A 20,719-nucleotide genomic window follows, 5' to 3' on the forward strand; every position below is an offset into this window, starting at 1 on the left:
TAAAAGAGACTCTCTGCTGGGGTTTTCAGGCTGGTAGGATATGGCCCTGGAGCTTCTGGGAGCTATCTTGCCCTCACAAAGGGAAGGCCTGCTTGAGAAGGAAGCCAACACAGGGCAACAACAGAGCCAAGAGAGGCAGGTTCCTGGCAACATTATTTAGCCCTCACCCAGAACCAGCCAAGCTTGATGCCCCTGAATTTTTAGTTCAAATGACCTGATGAATCTCCTTTTATGCTTAAGCTGGTCTTAGCTAGGTTTCTGTTACTTGCAACTAAGAGTCTTTATTAATATAGTGACCCCTCCCCACATCTAGAAAGGGGGGAAAAGACTCCCTCCCAATTGTTGGTAACCTCTGGGATTCCAGGAGGAATGGGCTGCACGGGACAGGCCTTCTTCATTTTCTTCATCGTGCTCCTTCTGAGCACAGTACCTATGTAGAGAACCTGAACAAAGCAGATGCTTAAATTGGAAGTTAATAAATGAATGAAGAGATGGATGGACAGTAAGTCATTCGGGGAGATAGTGAGGATAAGATGAACTCTGGCTCTCTTTTCTTTATCCAGGCTTGGGAGGGAAGGAGAAATCTGATCAGACTCTCCATTTGCTGTGAACATCCCTTCTATGAGATTCCTAACACTTAGGAGGTGCTTGATGAATGAATATATGAATAAAAGAAAGGAAGGCAGGGCATTTACAAAACTCAGAATGTCAAAGCCTGCAGGGCCTCTGAGATGATCTTTGGCAATTACCCAGAGTTCTCTCATCTTAAAAATGGTGGTAATATTCACACCTACTTCCTTGTGGAGTTGTTGTAAGGATTAAAGGACAAACAAAAGGGCTTAGCAAAAGTCTAACAAACAGTAAATGCTCAGTAAACATTATTGTTATTTTTCAACCAGAGTTTACAAAGCTGGAAGGGAGATAGGCAGGGGAGAGCCCTTACCTGTCACTGGAACCTAGGGAACTGGCTCTGGGCCATTCAGGGGAACACAAGTTTCTGCTGGAGCCCCACATCTGCAAAGAGGGAAAAAGAAAGAATTATTAGTTACCTCTGGGATTCCAGGAGTAATTGGCCACAAGGTGGGCAGCCTTCATTTTCCCCATGTGGTTCCTTTGAGCTCTCAGAGATCCCAAGAGTCCCCAACTCCTAAGAATATGGGCCCAGAGACCAAATTCAAACTCCTAAACTCTAAACTGAAATTCATGAATCCCAAATTGTAAATCTGGGTCAAGTCGTGATCCGCACCCAAAACTAAAAGCAGCAAATTCCCTAACTTTAACTTCAGAACTTTGGTCTTAACATTTAGATATTAGACCGTCAGACCTGAAAACCGTGGTTTGAGATTTCTAGACTTCGATGTTAAGACACCAGAACTATGACTTTAATCTCCCAAAGTGAGGATCTAGAACCCAAAAAGGTGCCCTCCCAAGCCTAAAAACCCTAAACTCTAATATTGAGATACTCTAGACCTCCAAACTGTCCACTTTTGATCTCCAAAGACAACCCCCATCGCAATCCCATTAAGATCACAGACTACAAACCTTAATAGAGAACCCAAACCCTAAAGTAAGAAACCCAAGTCCCCCATCTCCCCCCTCCCCACCCCGAGCAAACAAGTCTCCCAAATTGACCTCGGGTCCAAAAATAAAGATCTCTAGACCCCTGAACGCCACTTCAGACCTTCAAATTGTGTCCCTCCCAACCCTAAAATTGAAATCTCACATGTGAGTCTCAAAATTGAAGCCCCATACTCAACATGGGGACTTCAGGCCCTAAAATTTAATCCTCAAAGTCCCTAAACCTCATACCTCATACTCTATACTGAGATTCTAGAACTTGAATCTATCCTGAGGCTTCAAACTTCCCAAATCAGACCTCAGGCCCCCAAGTTATATTCCAGAACTCACAACTAAGACTTCTAGATCCTAAAATTACGATCTCCAGATTTCAACAGGAAAGCTTCCAGTCACAAAAGCCAACACCTTCAGATTCTAATCCAAATTATATCTAGATACAAAGCTGGAGATCCCAGATCCTATCTCGTGACCCTAAAGCCCCCACACTGTTCAAACAGAGCCCTCCCTATCTCAGACTTGAGCCTGGATCCCCAAACCCAGGCCCAGCCTCAAACCCGAACTCCAGCTCTGCTGCCCCTGGCCTGCCTCGCTCTGAGCACCGGGCTCGCCCGCCTTCCTGTCCTCCTGAGAGCCCCCGAGGGAGGCCACGACCACAGACTGCTGCTCCTGAGGGGACCCCAGGCTCCCTTCTGGCGGGTTGGTGGCGGGGCGTCCCCCGCCCCGTTCTCCTCGGCCTCTAGCACCCGCCTCAGGACGTGCAAAATGGCGTGAGGCCCCCCCTTCTGGTTTCACGCCAGCCCCACACTCGGGAGCCTGATCAGATAGCGTCTCGCGCGCGTCCCGGGAGGCTGGTGGTGCGCGCGAGCCCCAGGCAGGCCTCGGCCACGGCGTTCCCCACCCCGGCGTGGGGTGGGCGCGAATCCCCTTGGCTCGAGGCTTCTGCGCGAGGCCTGTGGAGGAGACCAAAAGTGAGCAGCTGAGGCCAGGCCACGCCCCCAGCAGTTCCCGCCAAGGTGTGCTGGGCGCGAGACTGGAGAGGGGAAACGGCAGGGTGCAAGTGGCCGTGCGCAAGCGCGCCTGGGGAAGCGCCCTGTCTTCCAGCCCGGCTCGAGCTTGGCCTCGCGCCTCACGACAAGGCCTTTGCTGGAGCGCGCCAAAGTGCCGGCCAATCAGCGCTCAGTCAGCTGCCCGCCTTTTCCGCGGGCCACGCCCCCGACTGGCCACGCCCCCTCTGGCTCCAGCCCGCCAGAGACCGGGGATCCTAATAAGGAGGCGGGGTCTCCCCAACTGCCAACTCTCAGGAAGAAAGAGAGATCTAGTCAGCCTCCTTTCTGGCCCTCTTTCCACCATTTTCCTTCGCTACATATCTAATGAGGGCCTACTGTGTGCCAAGGATCGTGCTAAAGTTGGGAATTTCGCCGCTGTCTTTCCGGTGCATTCGGGAAGGCTCACAGATCTTGAGAATCTAGTGATGTTAAAGAGCAATAAATTGAGAAAAGATTCAAAGAGGAGAGCCATTGGAATTGGCCCTTAGAAGCTGCTCTCCGCACAGAGACATATATTCATTCCTTGACAGCAAACGCTCTATTTTAGAAACCTCTTCCTCACGGCGGCCGGTGAGGATGGCCTGGAAAATATAGCTTGAGGGGAAGGGATGTAACGACCTAGTGGAGAGTAGAGGCCCTGATGTCCAACACACTTACGTTCAAACCACCTTCTTGCTCTGTTGCCATGGAGAAGAGGCGTCACCTCTTCTTGCCTTAACTTTTGCAATTTTGGGATAATACTTGCCTTGTCTGCAGGGTGTCTGGCAGGTGGTTAGTATGCAGTAAATATTGCACAACACTTGCTCTGGGTGCTTGAACGAGATATGCAAAAGTGTCTGTCCTCATGGAGTTTCTGTGATGTTGACTAATTCCTAATTCACGGGAACAAGTGAAAAATTAGTGGAGGTGATGGTAAGAAAATCGGGGGAGGAGATGGAAAAACGTTGGAGAAAGTACAAGGCACTATTAATTATTATGTTAATGTGCAAAAGTAACTCGATACACTTGCTCCTTCTCAAACCCTTCAGCCCTCACAAATGTCTCTGCAGTTTGCTCAATTTCTTTCCAAGGGCCCCGGGCCAAAATGGAGGAGGCTGGACTCCATCTCCCAGTGCGCCTGGCGGGGGCGCTCTCCCGCGCCTGCGCCGCAAAGCGCCCTCTCGGCCTCCGGGGAGTTAGAGTAGTTCCTGTCCTCAGCCCGCCCAATTTGCTTCCTTTCCCCACCTCCAAGCGGGATCATGCTGCCTTCTGGGAGGTGTAGTCCGTGGCCGCTCGGACTCCAATTCCCAGCGGGCTTCGGGGCGGGAACCCGGAAGGGGAGGCTGGAGAGGAGCGAGTGGGGGAAACCCGCGTAGCCGAGAGAGCTGCGGCGCGGGGAGATGGTGAGAATTTCGAGCGGGGGCCGGGGGCGCTTGAAAGCTGGGGCGGGGGTTCGAACCAGGTGCGAGAAGAAGGAGGCAGGGGCTAAAGAAGGGGCTGGACGAGGAGAGATCGCTTTGGGGAGGGGTTCGGGAGGAATGGGAGCCGGAGGGAGTAGTAGAAGAATGGGGGCTGGGGAGGGGTCTTGGAGGTGGGGAGGGAGTCGAGCTTTGGGATTGATTGTAAGGGAGGTCAGAGCTGGGGAAGGGAGTCCCGAGTTGGAGAAGGGGCTGGGCGTCCTGGCAGAGGCCCTGAAAGGAGCAATTTCGAGGCAGGTAGCCTAGGGGATGCGGAAAGGCTTGGGGGTCAGGGCTAGATGGATAAGTGGGTCTGTAGGCTCCGAGAGAGAGACCAGCTGAGGATGAGGTGGGTTAGGGCCTCCTGATCGGATTGGGGGCAGGAGGGCAAGCTGAGGTGGCGGGGGAGAGAAATCAATGGTAGAGTGCTGTGTTGGTTAGGCTGCCGTGCTGGGCATGGGGTGGGGAGCATGGCATTAGGCGCCTGGATGTAAGGATAGTTTGCCTAGACTAGCCCGAGACTCCAGAGAAACTGGACAGAAGGGGCCATAGAGAGACTTTTTGCACTCTCATTTCTTCAGTGGGATCTCAGAAAGTATAGTGCTTTCTGTGCTTTGACAGTCCAGCATTCAGATCTCTTACCCTGTCACTCCTTTGTGACCTGGGCAAGTCTCCCCTCTCTGGAACTTGGTGCCCTTATCTGTGTTGCGGGAACAACTTGGAACAACTTGCCACCGAGAAGAGGGGAGGCTCCTTAAGATTGTTACCCTCCCTTGGCAATAAGTCTTTAGTCTCCGGAGCTCTTGGTGGGAAGTTCCCCACCCCAGGAATGTGACTGGGTCACAGGTGCTAATGGATTCCCTCCTTATCAGGCCAACCCCAGAGGCGTTTTTCTCAAAACCTGGCACTGATCTGGGCACACCCCAGCTTAGAAGCATGCAGGGGCTCCCCACAGTAGATTACAGCTAACACTTACTGTTTAGGAAGTGCCTGGCTCTTTTCTTAACTCATTTAATTCTGACAGCACCCCAAAGGTATAGGTGCAGTTAGGTTGCAGAGGCACAGAGAGCTTAAGCAACTTTCCCAAGGTCATCCAGCATTAAGTGGTAGATTCGGGATTCCAACTGAGGCATACTGGCTCAGAATCTGCTTTCACCACTCTGATTTCTCCCCTCCTCTTATACTGAAATACAATGTTATGAGTAGGGCAGAGACTCCAGAAGAGAAGTGGTCTTCAGTTCAAATTTTAGTCCTGCCATCCATTTGCCGTGTGTCCTTGGGCAAGTCTTTCAGCCTTTCGAGAACTATAAAATGGGATCAGTAATCCTAGGAAGGTTAGAGGCTCCAGAGAGGTAATAAGCACATAAGGTTCTTGGAGTAAGTGCTCAAATACACATGTGTTGTCATTTTTTGAACAGGGAGTGGGAAACAGACTTGAGAAAGAACATAGGAGACAGAGACCAGTGAGGGATACATTAGCTAGGTTGCGTTTTCTTCCTCCCACAGGCTACCCCCATATCTGGCTCGTCTTTTTTCTCACCCTCTACCCTTGGGCTTCAAGTCGAAGGGTGACTCCCCGATGGGGTGCTCAGAAACTCAATCTGTCCCCATCCCGATCCCCAGCCAAATATAAATAATTCACTTGCTGATGCCCAGCCTGGCCCAACTCCAGGTATTTCAGTGCATAGGAAATATTTCTGACAACTCTATTTTCTCCCTCCAACATTTTGGTTATTCCAGCCTTACTGGGCAGTTTGGCAACTTTGTAATTCATCTTGAAACAGTTTGGTTCATTTGTTGTGAGGCTTCCTGAGTTTATCACTAAAGTTCTCTGGCACTGATAGGAAAGCTTGTGGTTAAAAGTATTGGCCTTAGATAGGCCCGGGTTCAAATCCCTACCTCTGCTGCTGTATGTCCTTGGCCAAGTTGTGTTCCCACCCTGGCCCTCAAGTTTTCTTGTGCAAAATGGGGCCACATTCCAAACATGGGGCTCTTGTAAAGAGTTGATGAGGTTAACATCTATAAAATGTGTAGTACATATGAAGTTCTCAAGAAGTCTGAGGTCTTTTTATGATTTTTATTTAAAAAAAATTTTTTTAAAGATTTTTATTTATTTGACATGGGGAGAGAGAGAGCACAAGCAGGGGGAGCAGCGGAGGGAGAGGCTCTCTGCTGATCAGGGAACCCAATGTGGGGCCCAGCCCAATGCTGGGATTGTGACCTAAGTCAAAGGCAGATGCTTAACTGACTGAGTCACCCAAGCACCCTAATTTTTATTCTTTTAAGAAAAAACTATGGAGCATGTGCTTTGGAACCAGAACGCTGAGATTTGAATCCTGGCTCCATCACACACACTTAGGCAAGACACTTAACCTCTCTGGACCTCAGTTTCTTCTAGAAAATGGGCATTCATTCCCTGAGTGCTCCACAGTGTTGATAGAGCACCTACTCTGTGCAGACAGACACCCTGCCTTGGGGAGCTCCTTGTTGTCACAACGCTGGTGGCATTCGTGCTTATTTTTCTGATTTGGGTTTCCTCTTACTGATTCATTTGCAGCCCCTCATGCTAGCTCTGCCTCCTTGTCATTGCATCATTACTTTCAGGGGTCTTTAACACTTTGTCTTCAGCTCTCAGTGAATTATCTGAAAGCCTCTTGATCTGGGGGAAAGTTTGGCAGCCTGTATGTCACATCTGGGTCTCCTGGGGTGATGTGACACCTCCCCCCCCCTTTCCTTTATTTGTCTGTCTTAGGAAATTTGTCTGCTTTCCAAGTCATTTTGCCTTTTCTGAAAATCTTCAGTGTGCTTTCAGCCTGTGCTTGTCCGAAGCTTACTCATACAAAATGATATTTTTACCATTTCTAATGGTGTATTTCTAGCAGCTTGGGTAATGCCATATGACTCCTAAAACCACAAGTTTTCTGAAAGGCTTGGCTCATCACCTGCTCCATGATGCCATCCTGACCCCTCGATTAAGATCAGAACTGCACTTCCAGTCCTCTTACTTGCTATATTTGTTTCCCCACAGCCCTTGCCACCTTGGAACTTACTCAATTTTTACTGTCCCTGTCACCAATTAGTATGTCAGTCCCACGAAGGCCCAGGATTTTTTGTCTCCTTTTCCCCGTATACTCCTAGTGCCCAGAGCAAGTGCCTGGCACACAGTAGCTGCTCTGTAAATATCTGTTTGATTAATAGTTTGGAGACCTAAAAAAAAAAAAAAAAAAAAAAAAAAAAATAGTTTGGAGACCTAATACCCACCAGTATCAAAGGAATGACCATACTTTGGTGACTGTGAAGGACCAGGAAAACAAAGAGGGTTCAGAACATAAAGAGGGTTGAAATTTTGGTTTAGTCAATGATTTCCAAACTCCTAGGTACTAAGTCTCCCCTTGCCTTACTTAATAAGCCCAGAGCCTGAATATTGAGCCTCTCCTTGGTACCTAGCTGACACTGAGCCCTCTGCTGGGTTGATTGTGAATCATCAGGCAACCCGTGGGTGGATACTGTTATTAGCTGCATTTTACAGTGGAGGAAACTGAGGCACCAAGGGTTAAGCACCCTACCTATGGTCACACCCCCAAAAGTGGGAAAGTGGGGTGTCTGCAGGCCCTGCCTGGGTTCTGCCTGCATCCCAGATCTCTAGATCCTGAGGATTGGATGATTCCTACCGTTGGGGAGAGCCGTTGGAAAGGAAGATTTGAGAGGGAGAGAGGCCAGCAGACCCTGAGGTCAAAAACCCAAGGGAGGGATGAATCAAGATTATGGACAGAGTGGGGGTGAGGGTCCAGGGGGTGGGAGATGGAAGGAGCAGGACCAGGAACAGAGCCCCAGTATCCTGCTACCAATTCCCGTGTGACCGTGAACCAGTGCATTCCCTGACTGCCTGCTCTGTGCCCGGCCCTATGCTGACCTGACCCTGACAGCCCTGACCCTGGGACAGAGGCACCCCAAGGAGGGGGCGGGCCTCACTCGAATCAGAGTGAGGGGGGCCAGGCATCCACTTTGTATTCCCTTCTTTCTTTCTTTGCTTTATTCTTCTATAGTTGACATTGTTTCCAACTTTTTTCTTTTTAAAAGATTTTAGTTATTTATTTGAGAGAAAGAGTGAGCATGCACCAGTAGTTGAAGGGGCAGAAGGAGAGAGGGCATCCCAAGCAGGTTCCATCCTACTACCCTGAGGTCGAGATCTGAGCTGAAATAGTCAGAAGTTCAACTGACTGAGCCACTCAGGCACCCCTTGTTTCTAACTTCTTGGGGTGCACACTTAGCTTGTTCATTGCTAGCCTTTTTCTCTGTGCATTTGTGGAAACAGGTTCTCTCTAGACCTCCTGCAAGCTGTCCTCCCAGGCTCTCCTTTCACCTTTATCTGGGGATTCCTTTTGCCTCCCTTCCAGGCTAGACCTGTTTCTTTGATCTGATAGCTCCTTTTCTTCATTCACTGCTTCATTTTGGGGAAGCAAATCCTCCGGTAGTTTCCTGAGAAGGGCTCCCAGACATGGTATTTTTGTTTGTGCAAACTTACACCTCTCACAGAAAGGTTTTAAGCAGGGGAGTGATATGGTCCGATTTATGTTTGAAGCAGCAGTCTCTCTGGCTACAGGGAAAGGATAGAGCCTAAAGAGCTAAACTAGGCCAGTGAGCCAAGTGCGGAGGCTGGAGCAGCTGTGCTTTTGAGGAGAGGTCCCAGCCTTTCAGAAACCCACAGGCTAGAGGGGGGAGAGGCCCTTACCCAGTTCATTGTCATTCAGCAATGACGGTGACAGGTGCTGCCAGCGGAAGTCTCAGGAGGAAGAGAATCCTGAATAGCTTGGGAGGACACTGGAATAACTCCTGGAGGAGGTGCCATCCTGCCTCCATCCTGGGAGCAAGATTTCCACACGTGGACTTGGCTGGAAGCAGCCAGCTTTTCCCAAGAGGTCCCCAGTAGCTCCTGTGAAGACAGACAGTAGGGTGGTGTTAGAGGAGTCTGTTCAAATAAACATGCATTGCACACCTCTGATGTGCTAGGGCATGACTTCTCAGATGTGCCTATGAATACCCTAGAGAGCTGTCAAAGTGCATGTTCTGCAGGTGTAGGGCAGCAAGAGAGACACCATTCCTAATGCATTCCCAGGGGCTACTGTTCCAGGGAACTCACTCAGAGGAGCCAAGAGCTTGGTGCTAAGAGTTGGGGATCCAGCAGTGAAATTAAGTAGGCAAGAATACTGGTCCTGGGGGAGCTTTCCTTTTAGTGAAGGGAAACTGACAATAAACTTTATAAATAGGGACTCCTGGGTGGCTCAGCGGTTGAGCATCTGCCTTCGACTGGGGGTGTGATCCTGAGTCTGGGGATCAAGTCCCGCATCAGGCTCCCCACAGAGAGCCTGCTTCTCTTTCTGCCTATGTCTCTGCCTCTGTCTCTCTCTATCTCTCACGAATAAATAAATAAAATCTTAAAAAAAAAACTTTATAAACAAAGTTTCTAGTACATTAGATACTGATACGTGCTAAGGAAAAAAATAAATGGGGAAGAGAAAGGTGAGTGTGTATGGCCATAGGTGAAGGGCACTGCAGTGTTGGAGGACCCAATGAGATGATCCGGACAAAGTCCTACTCAGTGACTAAACCTGCTGGCGCTTCCGGAACTCCTGCCACAAAGCCAAGTCTGAGGGCAATTGCTTCACCATTCCGTGCCTCCACGTCCTTGAAATGAGGTTAAAAATAGTGAGATGATAATGAAAATCCAATGAGTTAATATTTGTAAAATGCCTGGAGCAAAGCCTGGCTCCCAGTGCTGGGGTGTGAACTGCCATTGTGATCAGTTTCTCTCTTGATAGATTCATGTGGGTCATGATGGTTTACTTGGATGTCTGCCCCCCTTTCTCACAAGCTCCTTCTGGTGAGCTCAGCGTCATCTCTGCATGCTCAGCGACTAACTCGGAGCCAGCACACAGGAGGGCTTTGGAATGTCAGATAAGGGATGTAAACTGGATTCTGGAATGGCTGGGGGCATTCCACCGAGAGTGTTGATCTTGTGGTTCAGTTCCTTATCAATTTTATCTCTTCAGCTCATCTCTTACGGAGAGATCTATTGCAGTTTCTCATAAGAATTGTGGATTTGCTAAAGTGTGTACCAACAAAGCGTATTGCTTTTTTGCTTTATATATGAAGCCATCATGTTAGCATGTATATTGAGAACTTTTGTGTGTAACAGTTCAGTTTGTTTCGTTACCACCTATGTGCCTACTTCTACTTTTTGCTTTTGTCAGCTGTTACTTTTTTTGTTAAGATTTTACTTATTTATTCACAAGAGACAGAGAGAGGCAAAGACATAGGCAGAGGGAGACGCAGGCTCCTCACTAGGAGCCCCATGCAGGACTCGATCCCCAGGCCCCAGGATTACGCCCTGAGCCAAAGGCAGACACTCAACCGCTGAGCCACCCAGGCGTCCCTGTTACTTTTTTTTTTTTTTTTTTTTTTTAAGATTTTATTTTGAGTCAGGGCTTGAACCCACAACCCCGAGGTCCAGGGCTGAGCCAGCTGGGCACCCCCCATTACTGTTTTGTCTTTTTAATGATATTGTCACCCTTCTACTTGTCTCTTGATTCACATTTGTCTAGTCTTTTTCCATTTTTAAAATTTCCAGGCTTTCTGTGTCATGATGTTTTACAAATAGATGGATCTTCATGGAGCATTTTCTGAAAGCAGACCTAGTAAAGGGCCTTTTTGTAGAGAGCTCAGTGTGGGGGAATTAGAAAATTGTGCCCCAGTGACCTAGGACACAGATGGAACCTGGGTGTGAAACAAGGTTTACACTTTATGTTTAAAACATACATTTTTAGGACATGTTGCTGCAAGGGAGGGAGCTTTGCTCTATTCAGTCATTACCATGCTGGCCAGTGCTGCTGGGGACACCTGATGACCCTGATTACTCTGGCCCTTCTGGGTTCCCTGTCCAGTAGAGGAGACTGATCCATCCCTACACAGTGATAACTCAAAGTGGTCAGGGCTAGGATTTGGGACCCAGAGGCCCTCCTCTGGGCGAGTGGCAGGTTTCCAGGAAGGGAGCTCAGGCAAGCCCTCTCTGTTAAAGCTACATTTGAGCAGAGACACAAATGAAATAAAGAACTGAGCCATATGGATATCTGGGGGGAAAGCATTCCGGTTAGTGGGAACAACAAAAAGACCACGGAAGGGGAGAGCTTTGTGACTCTGGAGTAAAAAAGCAAGTTGGCCAGTGTAGGAGCCTAGAGGTGGAGTCTGACCCAGCCTGGTGGATCAGCTTCTTGGAGGATGGAATGGCTGAACTAGGATGCCAGAGAATAGATAGCAAAGCAATAATAGAGCACAGTGATCCTGAATCAGATTCTTTGGGTTCACATCCCTGCTCCAACTCATACCAGTTCAGTGCGAGCAACCTGTCCTGCTTCAGTTTCTTTATTCCTACAGTGGAGAGGCTAATAGCTTCTACTGAGGATCAGACAAGGCCCAAGTACTCTAACTTCTCTCTTTGCCAGATCTGGTGCCCACCTGGGTCCACTGGGGGTGTGGAGGAGTGGGGAGGGAAGAGGTTGGACCTGCTGGGTACCTGGGCTTTTTTCCCAAGGGCACTGGATAGAGTCGTGGTAGGTTTTGAACAGGATAGGGTGGGGTCTGGTTGGTGCTTTAAGACCCTCTGGCGGTCAGGCACAGGATGATAGGAAGCAGGCAAGGGGGGGGGGGCAGGTTGGTGGGGGCACAGCTGACTCCTGGATTGATGCTTGCGGTGGAGCCACCTTGGGGTGTCTCTTGAATTGGCCTGGCATTGAAAGGATCTAGACCAGCAGTGTTCAACAGACATACCATGCTAGCTGTATGTGTAACTTAAAAACTTATAGTAGCTACATTTTAAAAAGCCGAAAGAAAGAGAAGTTAATTTTTTCTTAAGATTTTATTTATTTTTTCATGAGAGACACAGAGAGAGGCAGAGACATAGGCAGAGGGAGAAGCAGGCTCCATGCAGGGAGCCCGATGTGGGACTCGATCCTGGTATCGAGTGATCCACACGTATTTCCTAATTCGTAACAGAAGCCCCCCCACCGCCAACTGCAAAAAAAAAAAAAAAAAAAAAAAAAAAAAGCAGTTGAGCCGAAGGCAGATGTGCTTAACCGTTCAGCCACCCAGGTTTACCGAGATGAAGTTAATTTTAAGTATCTTGTTTAACTAAAGTATATCCTAAGTATTATTTTAACAGGTAATTAGTATTTAGAAAGCATTATTGAGGCATTTAATATTCTTTTCTTGTACTGAGTCTGAATCAGATTTGGGGGGCTTGGTTGGAAAGGCTGAACAGAAAGGTGCGTTTGGCCACACAGCCTGAGCCTTGAATGCCAAGCCCGGAGGCCGAACCCAGTGCCGCAGAAGTCGTCGCAAAGTTGTGCCATTTGTTCTTCAAGGATGAAGTGATCCCGTTGCCCAGTTTCCCCCGCAGGGAATCTCGCTCTTCAGGGTTCCCAACCAAAACCTGGGCGCACCTCTCTGCCCGGTTTCCTTCCGCCCTCGAATCTCCATCCCCGAGCCGCTTGGCCCTTTAAATCTCAACTGTCAATCAGAGCTCCTGTTGAGAGGGAACGTCGTGCAATAAACCTCTCCTTTGAATACCGTGGCCTCTGTCCCGGCCTTGTTCCTCCGTTTTAGCAAGAAGTTGGGAATTGTTCGACGCTCTCTTACACTCGGCCCTTTCCACACCCCCGTCACCTCTCGCCTACTCCTCCCTCTTTCGAAGTTAGGCCCCTTCGCCAAGGCCTTCCTTATATGGGCACGGCCCCGAACGGCAGCCGCTCATTGGCTGGGGGCGTCACGCGCGGGTCTGTCAACAAAGGGGCGGAGGGAAACTAGTCGCCCGCTTGGCCGCGCGACGTCTGGAGGGAAGGAGCGAGGGGGCGGGCCCTCTCCCTCCCGAGCGCCTGCCTGCGTGCGGCCACCCTCTCCCGCCGCAGGGGGGCGGGGCTCAGGGATGGGGTACTTTGGGGGCGTGTCTAGCTTTCGAGGGTAGTCTGAGTGGTTGGCGGGGTGGGGGGGGTTACAAAACTGAGGGGCTCCCTTTGCACTTAAGCGGTATTTGGGGGCTTGAAGTGTTTGTGCATGGATGTGGGGGATTCTTGGGGTTCCCTTGGGGTTTAGGTTTTGGGTTGTTTTGTAACGTGGAAGTTTCAGTTGTATTGTAGGGGTCTCCTTTGTGGTTTGGGATGGTAGGTGGGCGTGTGATTTGGGGAGCTCCCGGAGAGACTTAGAAGCAAAGTCAAGAAGCCAGGAGTGCCCGTGTTGGAGCCGGAATGCCTGGGCTTTCGCCTTTCTCGAGTTCTTCCTACCTGTCTGACCCGCGATTTGGGGTTAAACCTTTCTGTGCCTCATCTGGACACTGGGACTAATACACTGCCTGCTTCCTGGGGACCGGGGAGGATTAGCAGGAATTGTTAGAACAGTACCTTATAAGCTCCATTGAGCCATGCGCCTTGCAATAAGCACGTGTCATTGGTGAGGATTCTTCGGGAGTGTTTGCGGGGGTGGTATTTGGGGCTTTGGGAAATACGTGGTTTGGAATTAGTCTTATGTGTTAGGGAGCTTTTATGTTTTCATGAGGTTTTTTTTTTTTTTTCAGTTGGCGGTGGGGGGCTTCTGTTATGAATTAGGAAATGTGGAGATTTAGAAAGTGTTTGAAGGGGAGTATAGGATTTCAGGAAACTGGTCTTTTGGGGCATGTGTGAGGTTGGGAGATTGCTGTGTGTGTTGGAGTAGTCGGTAGACGTGGGATTTGTGAGGCTTCCTTGAGATTGGGGCCTTCTGTGCTAAGGGGATATTTATAGGTTTGGAAGTTTAAATTAGGATTTGAAAGGGTCTGGATATTTGGGGGAGGGCGTTTGTATTCTGGAGATGAGGGTAGGAACTGATTGGAGGATTTCAGGGAGTAGCCAAGTTGTAGAGATTGTATCTATAGAAAATGGCTTTTGCTGTGTTCATGCCTGTTCCTGGGCATTTAGATGTGTTGGTGGCTGGTAAATTTAGCCATCTATAGGTGGGCTCAGTCCATACTACAGGGGTCAGCAGACTTTTACTATAAAGGACCTGATACTGACTATTTTAGGCTTTTCTTTAAAGCCATATGTCCTCTGTTGCAACTACTCTGCCATTGCAGTGTGAAAGCGGCCATAAAGAGATGAGCATGTTTCAGTAAAATTTTACTTGGAAAGATAGGCAGGGGGCCGTATTTTAATAAGTAAAACCTTAAAAAGAGAGAGAGAGAGACAGAGAGAGATGGAGGATTATGCTACCTGTTGATCCTGCAGTGGAAAGTGGTCATGTCAGACTCATTAGCAGAATTGCCTCCAGATTAGATCATGCACGAAGTCGTTGCAAAATAAAATGGTCATTGTTGAGAGAGCCCTGAATTAAAACGTTCTAAAACCAAGTTTGAGGGGCTATTTTTTTCTTTTCTTTCTTTTTTTTTTTTTAAGATTTTATTTATTCACGAGAGACACAGAGAGAGAGGCAGAGACATAGGCAGAGGGAAAAGCAGGCTCCCTGCGTGAATCCTGATGCAAGACTCGATTCCAGGACCCCAGGATCATGATCTGAGCCAAAGGCAGACATTCAACCACTGAGCCACGAGGTGCCCCTTGAGGGCCTGGTTTTATGCTAAGTAACCCTTCCCTACTCAGTCTGCCAGTGTCCAACTGGAAGAGAAAACTAGACTAGAAAAGGCTTTCTTCTCTCAGAGCTCTGTGCCTGTGCTTAAGGGAATTAATTACCTACACAGTCTTATCAAGTGTGTGCATTTTTCTGGGTGAGGATACACAGCTTTGAGAGATTCTCAGGGAGCCCTGGGACTCAAACAAAGTAAAGAGCCGATTTCTTTTTTCTTTTCTTTCTTTAAGATTTTATTTATTTATTTATTTATTTTAGAGAGCGCCAGAGAAGGCGCACGAGCTGGGGAGAGAAGCAGAGGGAGAGGGACAAGCAGACTCCGTGCTGAGTGCGGAGCCCGACGCGGGGTTCGATCCCACGATCCTGAGATCACGACCTGAGGCGAAACCAAGAGTCAGATCCTCAACCGACTAAGCCACCCAGGCAGCCCAAAGAGCTGATTTCTTAAGGGCCTGTCTGGCTCCTCTCACCTCAGATTTTCTTCTTCCGTCCAGCCTACTTCATTCCTTCCTCCGTGGGCTCAAGTAGCCATAGCTGTGGGCAGGGCTGGGAATTCTTGTCTTTTCAGGAACTGGCCTACTGGGTGAGCAAATGGAAGAAGGAGGAACTGTTAGTTGGTACTTTCACTTAAGTTCAAGGTTATGGCAGCAGGAGGCCTCTGGATCATGAGTCGAGGCAGTTGGGCCATGTAGTATGACCTGCAGGGTTGGAGCAAGGTGCTAGCTTCAGTTACATTCTGGGTGTTTATTTTATTTTGTTTATAGATATTTTACTTATTTATTTAGAGAGACAGTGAGTGCAGGCAGTGCGTGCGTGGAAGGGGTAGAGGGAAGGGGAGAGAAGCTCAAGCAGACTCTATGCTGAGTGAGGAGCCTGACGTGGGGCTTGAGCTCAGGACCCCGAGATAATGACCTGAACCAAAACCAAGCCGCTCAACCAGCCGTGCCACCCAGGCCTCCCTGTTCTGGGTGTTTAAAGACCAGCTCTCATTCCCTCTATAAACCCTCCATTTGCTCACCTGTGTAGTGGGGCAGGATTAGAGTTCTTAGTGGGCTAATTTGGTCTGTCTCCTCAGAAGTTAAAGTTGGGGTGGTAGGAAGAGGGCAGGCTAGTCCCCCAACTCCCCAACCTTCTCTTCCCTGTCTCCAGGTAGCCTGTGGAACCTCCCCTGACCATCCAGGTCCTGCGATGCAGTGAACCCCTGCTTGTCTGCCACCGTTCTCCGGAATGGACCGCAGCAGCCTCCTGCCCTTCCAGCTGTGGTGCCCCCGGCCCTTTGGCACCTACTCGCAGAACCAGCCGCGCCCACCTACTGCAGCCCTCAAGCCATCGGCCTGCCCAGAGCCAGGCAGTGGGGCTGAGCCAGACCACGGGCCTGCCCACTCAGAGAACACCCCGCCTGCCTTGGCCACAGAGGCCCCTGCCTCCCAGCCTGCTCCACTCCTCTCAGCAGCTGCTGCTGGCGATGAGGGCCGAGTCCTGCTGGACACGTGGTACGTCATCAAGCCCGGGAATACAAAGGAGAAGGTGGCCTTCTTTGTGGCCCACCAGTGTGGTGGGGGCAGCCGGGCCAGCTCCATGAAGGTTAAGGGGCACTGGGGCAGCGACAGCTCCAAGGCTAAGCGGAGGAGGCGCTGTCTTGAACCTACCAAGGCTCCACCGGACCCAGGGGGCCCAGAGGGGCCCCCCGCTGCTGAGGGGGCCCCAACCTCAACTGGTGAGGACGTCGACCTGCTCTCTGTGGCTGAGATGGTAGCCCTAGTGGAACAGCGGGCCGCCCTGGCCCTGCAGAACTACCCTCGCCCCGGCACCCCGGCGCCTGTGGTCTTTGTGTCAGCTGAGCAGGGTGGGCCTGCCAAGGGGCTGGGATCTGAACGGCGGTCTGGTGGTGGGGACTGCAGCCGTGTGGCCGAGGCGGTGGCCCACTTCGAGGCCCAGCGGGACAGCCCTCCATCCAAAGGCCTCCGCAAAGAGGAGCGTCCTGGGCCAGGTCCAGGGGAGGTACGCATTGCCTTCCGCATCTCCAATGGCCGAGAGCCCCGTGCACCCGATGGCAGCTTGCCCAACGGGAGTGGGGGCCGGCCCGGTTGTGCCTACCCTGGCAGCCCAGGCCCCGGGGCCCGAGCCAAGGACAAGATCACCTGCGACCTGTACCAGCTCATCAGCCCCTCCCGGGACGCCCTGCCCAGCAATGTGGAGTTCCTTCTGGCTCGGGCGGATGAAGCCAGCGAGGGGGAGACACCAGTCCCTGCCAGGCCTGAGGACACTCCCCCAGCACCCCCTCCACCCCCTGCCCGGGACTGCGGAGCATCAGGCTTCCATGTGGATGTGGTGGTGACGGGTGTGGTGGATGAATGCATCTTCTTTGGCAAGGACGGCACCAAGAACGTCAAAGAGGAGACAGTGTGCCTGACGGTCAGCCCCGAGGAGCCGCCCCCACCTGGCCAGCTTTTCTTCCTCCAGTCCCGTGGTCCAGATGGGCCCCCTGAGCCACCCCCGGCCGACTCACCAGCCACCGCACCAGGCCCGGATGATGCCGAGGGGACAGCAGACACCTCTCTGTGCCGCCTGTACCGGCACGTGTCACACGATTTCCTGGAGATTCGCTTCAAGATCCAGCGGCTGCTAGAGCCGCGACAGTACATGCTGCTGCTGCCCGAGCACGTGCTGGTGAAGATCTTTAGCTTCTTGCCCACGCGGGCCCTGGCAGCCCTCAAGTGTACCTGCCACCACTTCAAGGGCATCATTGAGGCATTCGGTGTGCGGGCCACAGACTCACGCTGGAGCCGCGACCCACTGTATCGCGATGACCCTTGCAAGCAGTGCCGCAAGAGATACGAGAAGGGTGATGTGTCGCTCTGCCGCTGGCACCCCAAGCCCTACCACCACGACCTGCCTTATGGACGTTCCTACTGGATGTGCTGCCGCCGAGCTGACCGCGAGACGCCTGGCTGCCGCCTGGGTCTGCACGATAACAACTGGGTGCTGCCCTGCAATGGGCCAGGTGGCGGCAGTAGTGGTGGCGGTGGTGGCAGCACTGGCAGCAGTGGGGGCCGGGCTGGCAGGGAGGAAGGGAGGTGAAGCCGGGGGAGGGGAGGGGAGAGCCCACCATGCCCACCCCTCCCCCCTCCCCCGGGAGCTGAGGGCCAGAACTGGGTCACCAGCCTGTGCCCCCCAGTCCGGGCAGTGTTGATCCCCACCCCCTCCAGAACTGAGATGGGGTTCAGGGGGATGATTGAGAAAGCACTCTGATCAACTGACCCCTATTGATTTTCTACTCTTCAGACCCAGGGCCGTTGACCCTCAAGGAGGGTGTTTTTTATCAGCATCTCAATTTCTCCTCCATTCAGCCCCAACCCCCTCCCTGCCACTCTCCACCCCAGGGACCCACCAGCAGGGAGCAGAAGGCAGCTAATTTTGGTACTCCGCAAGGGTTCCCCCATTCTGGCCCCCTCCCGCCCCCTCCCCCAGGTCTCTGTCTCTGGAGCCATGTTCTCCCTCAAGAGGCTGCAGCATGCAAGGTTGGCACCTTTCCTGACCCACCACACCCGGGCTCACCTCCTCTTTAGGAATTGGGTCCCACGGGATCACAGATCAGATGTGGCGGCCCTTTTCATGGCAGCCTGCCATTTCTAGACATTGGCTCCGTTAAAACAATAAAAATCACTGTTTTCTCCTTAACCTAAAGCTACCAGTTTCTTCACTTCCCCCAGAGGGGAAGAGAAGGGGAAAAAAAAATTGAAGTATAGATTCCCCTCCCCCATCACTGAAGCTATTATCATCGCTTCTTCCCTCCCCCAAAAAGCTGTGAAGCCCTTTGCCTCGCTCTTGACAGCGTGGGGGGCCGGTGGGCAGGGACTGTGAGTTTGCATCTCTGGATTGTTTTTACTTCCACTCTGGGTACTCATTCAGGTGTGGGGGTCTCTCCAGCCTCAGCCATACATGTTTCTTCAGAATCCTTTGGTCAACGGAGACCTTGATTTTCAGGCAGTTTGGTCTGGGGTATTTTCGTTTGTTCTGTTTGGGGTTTTTTGTTTTTGTTTTTTGTTTTTTCATCTTTGTGGTTCTGGAAGCTTCTGGTGTGTGGCATCTGACCAGTTTTGAATTGGTCCTTTCTATAAAATCGATATTTATAAGGCTGGGCCCAGACTGGTTTGTGTGTTGTTCAGGGAGGGGTTTGGGGAGAGAAGGGAGCCAAGGATTACTGCATGGTGAGCTGGAAAAGATTGGGAGAAGGATCCTTAGCCAAGTCCCTTAGCTTGAGATTATTTTTGACTCTTCATCTGTGTCGGTTTGGATTCAAAATCTCAAAATAGTAGTAGCTTAAGCAAGATAGTTTTCATTTCTTTAGAAATCCAGAGTGGGCAGCTATGGTGGCCCTGAAATTGTCAGAAACCCAGGCTGCTTCCAGCTCACTGTCCTTTGGCTGTGGCCCCGCTAGAACTCCAACCATCACCAATTTGCAGGAAGAAAAGGCTCCTTCCTCGCAGAAGTACTATATTATACCTATATGTATATCTCACTGATCCAAACTTCAGCCATATGGAAGGGCTGTGAGGGAGACTGGGGACATGCAGTTTTTCAGCTGGGTACATTATGCAAAAAAAAAAAAAAAACACCCCTTTTACTAAAGATCCATATAATCAAAGCTTCAAAAAGTCACTTAATTATTTACTAAGTAAAAAGGGGAATTGAGTGATTTTAAAAATTCAAATATAAAGGAAGAGGGAAGGATGGATATTGAGAGATAATTAACAGTATGGTTTTTGTTTTTGTTTTTGTTTTTTGTTTTTTGTTTCGAGAGAAGAAGAGAGAATCCCAAGCAGGCTCCACATTCAGTGTAGGAGCTGGACACAGGGCTCGATCCCATGACCTGAGCCAAAATCAAAACTGGGATGCTAACCATCTGGGCCATCCAGGCACCCCAACAGTCTCTGACATCCTTTTTTTTTTTTTTTTTTTAAGATTTTATTTATTTATTCATGAGAGACACAAAGAGAGGCAGAGACACAGACAACTCCCACAGGCAGCCTGATGCAGGACTCGATCCCAGGACCTGAGGCAGGCACTCAACCACTGAGCCACCTAGGCGCCCCAACAGTCTCTGACATTCTTATCAGGAAATAAAAATGACCAGAGAGACTAGGATGTTTCATAGTAGTTACTTTAATACTTAGATTTTAGAATCAAGAGACCTGGGTTTGAGTCTTGGCTTGGCTTTGTGGGACTTCAGTTTTCTCTGGAGGGGCCAGATTATTTAGACTCTCCTGCTGAAAAGAGGTAGTCAAAAAATCAAAACCATCAGCTAATCAATATAATACAGTTAAAGGATGCACCACGCCAAAAATGTAAGGGAAAGTTATGTGGGTCCCTGAAGCCACTTTTGCTCTGAGGGCATTTGCTTGGGCCAACAGACCTGGGTTTCCTATTGGTAGTCTTAATGGAACAAGCAGGGGGAAGTCAAGGCCAAGGTGGCGGATTCCCCCAAGGTGGGAAATCTAATAGGAGCTGGGATCCCACCAGACTACAAGCTCAGGTGAGGATTATGACCCAGAAGACTGCAGAGAAGATGTTCTAAACTGCGAGGAGGACGCAAGACCAAAGGAGGGAGAAAGTGGACCCTGAGAATGTGTGGACACAGGCTGACCCTAGGCTCAGGTTTGTGGCATCGTCCGTGTGTTCCGGGGTACTTCTAAGCTCGGCTGTCTGGCAAACACAAACAAATCCTCCAGGTTAAGGAACTGTCTTCTAGAAGCCCCACAAATGATTTTTCAGACAATGAGTATGGTTAAGTGATCAAACATGTATGGAAATAAAGCAGCACAAGCAAGAATCAGCAGAGACAACAGAACGAAAGACGACTCACAGGGACTTCGAATGGTGAACCTATCAGTCACAGATTAGAATATGGGTTTCCCCAATTTTCCAGAAACTCAAATTACACCACTTTTCTCTTATAGAAGACCTACCTTAATACGGAAATAGCTTTTTTCA

General features: G+C 50.3%; 2 protein-coding genes across 5 annotated transcripts in view; one reads left to right on the forward strand and one right to left on the reverse strand.

Annotated features, from left to right (window-relative positions):
- Positions 1-5,834, reverse strand: part of MEIOSIN (meiosis initiator) — a 25,878-nt gene extending 20,044 nt beyond the window's left edge. The window contains exons 1-4 of the mRNA XM_072784059.1: positions 5,807-5,834; positions 3,849-4,088; positions 2,164-2,528; positions 944-1,014 (exon numbers count right to left, since the gene is read on the reverse strand). Of these exons, the coding sequence (XP_072640160.1) occupies positions 944-1,014; positions 2,164-2,528; positions 3,849-4,088; positions 5,807-5,834 (704 nt within the window). The remainder of the gene's footprint in view (positions 1-943; positions 1,015-2,163; positions 2,529-3,848; positions 4,089-5,806) is intronic.
- Positions 3,874-18,864, forward strand: FBXO46 (F-box protein 46). 4 transcript variants are annotated; one of them, XM_072774341.1, is made up of 3 exons: positions 3,917-4,006; positions 14,984-15,308; positions 15,875-18,864. In XM_072774341.1, exon 3 carries the CDS (start codon positions 15,953-15,955, stop codon positions 17,804-17,806), a length of 1,854 nt encoding a protein of 617 aa, XP_072630442.1. In that variant the 5' UTR covers positions 3,917-4,006; positions 14,984-15,308; positions 15,875-15,952; the 3' UTR covers positions 17,807-18,864. The 4 variants fall into 4 exon arrangements, with proteins under 4 accessions (XP_072630434.1, XP_072630442.1, XP_072630458.1 ...); XM_072774357.1 differs by lacking the exon at positions 3,917-4,006 and adding an exon at positions 13,024-13,042; XM_072774347.1 differs by lacking the exon at positions 3,917-4,006 and adding an exon at positions 13,123-13,558.
- Positions 18,865-20,719: the final 1,855 nt, after the last annotated feature.

This window comes from Canis lupus, chromosome 1, assembly GCF_048164855.1.
Source record: "Canis lupus baileyi chromosome 1, mCanLup2.hap1, whole genome shotgun sequence".
In the NCBI taxonomy this organism is placed as follows: domain Eukaryota; kingdom Metazoa; phylum Chordata; class Mammalia; order Carnivora; family Canidae; genus Canis; species Canis lupus.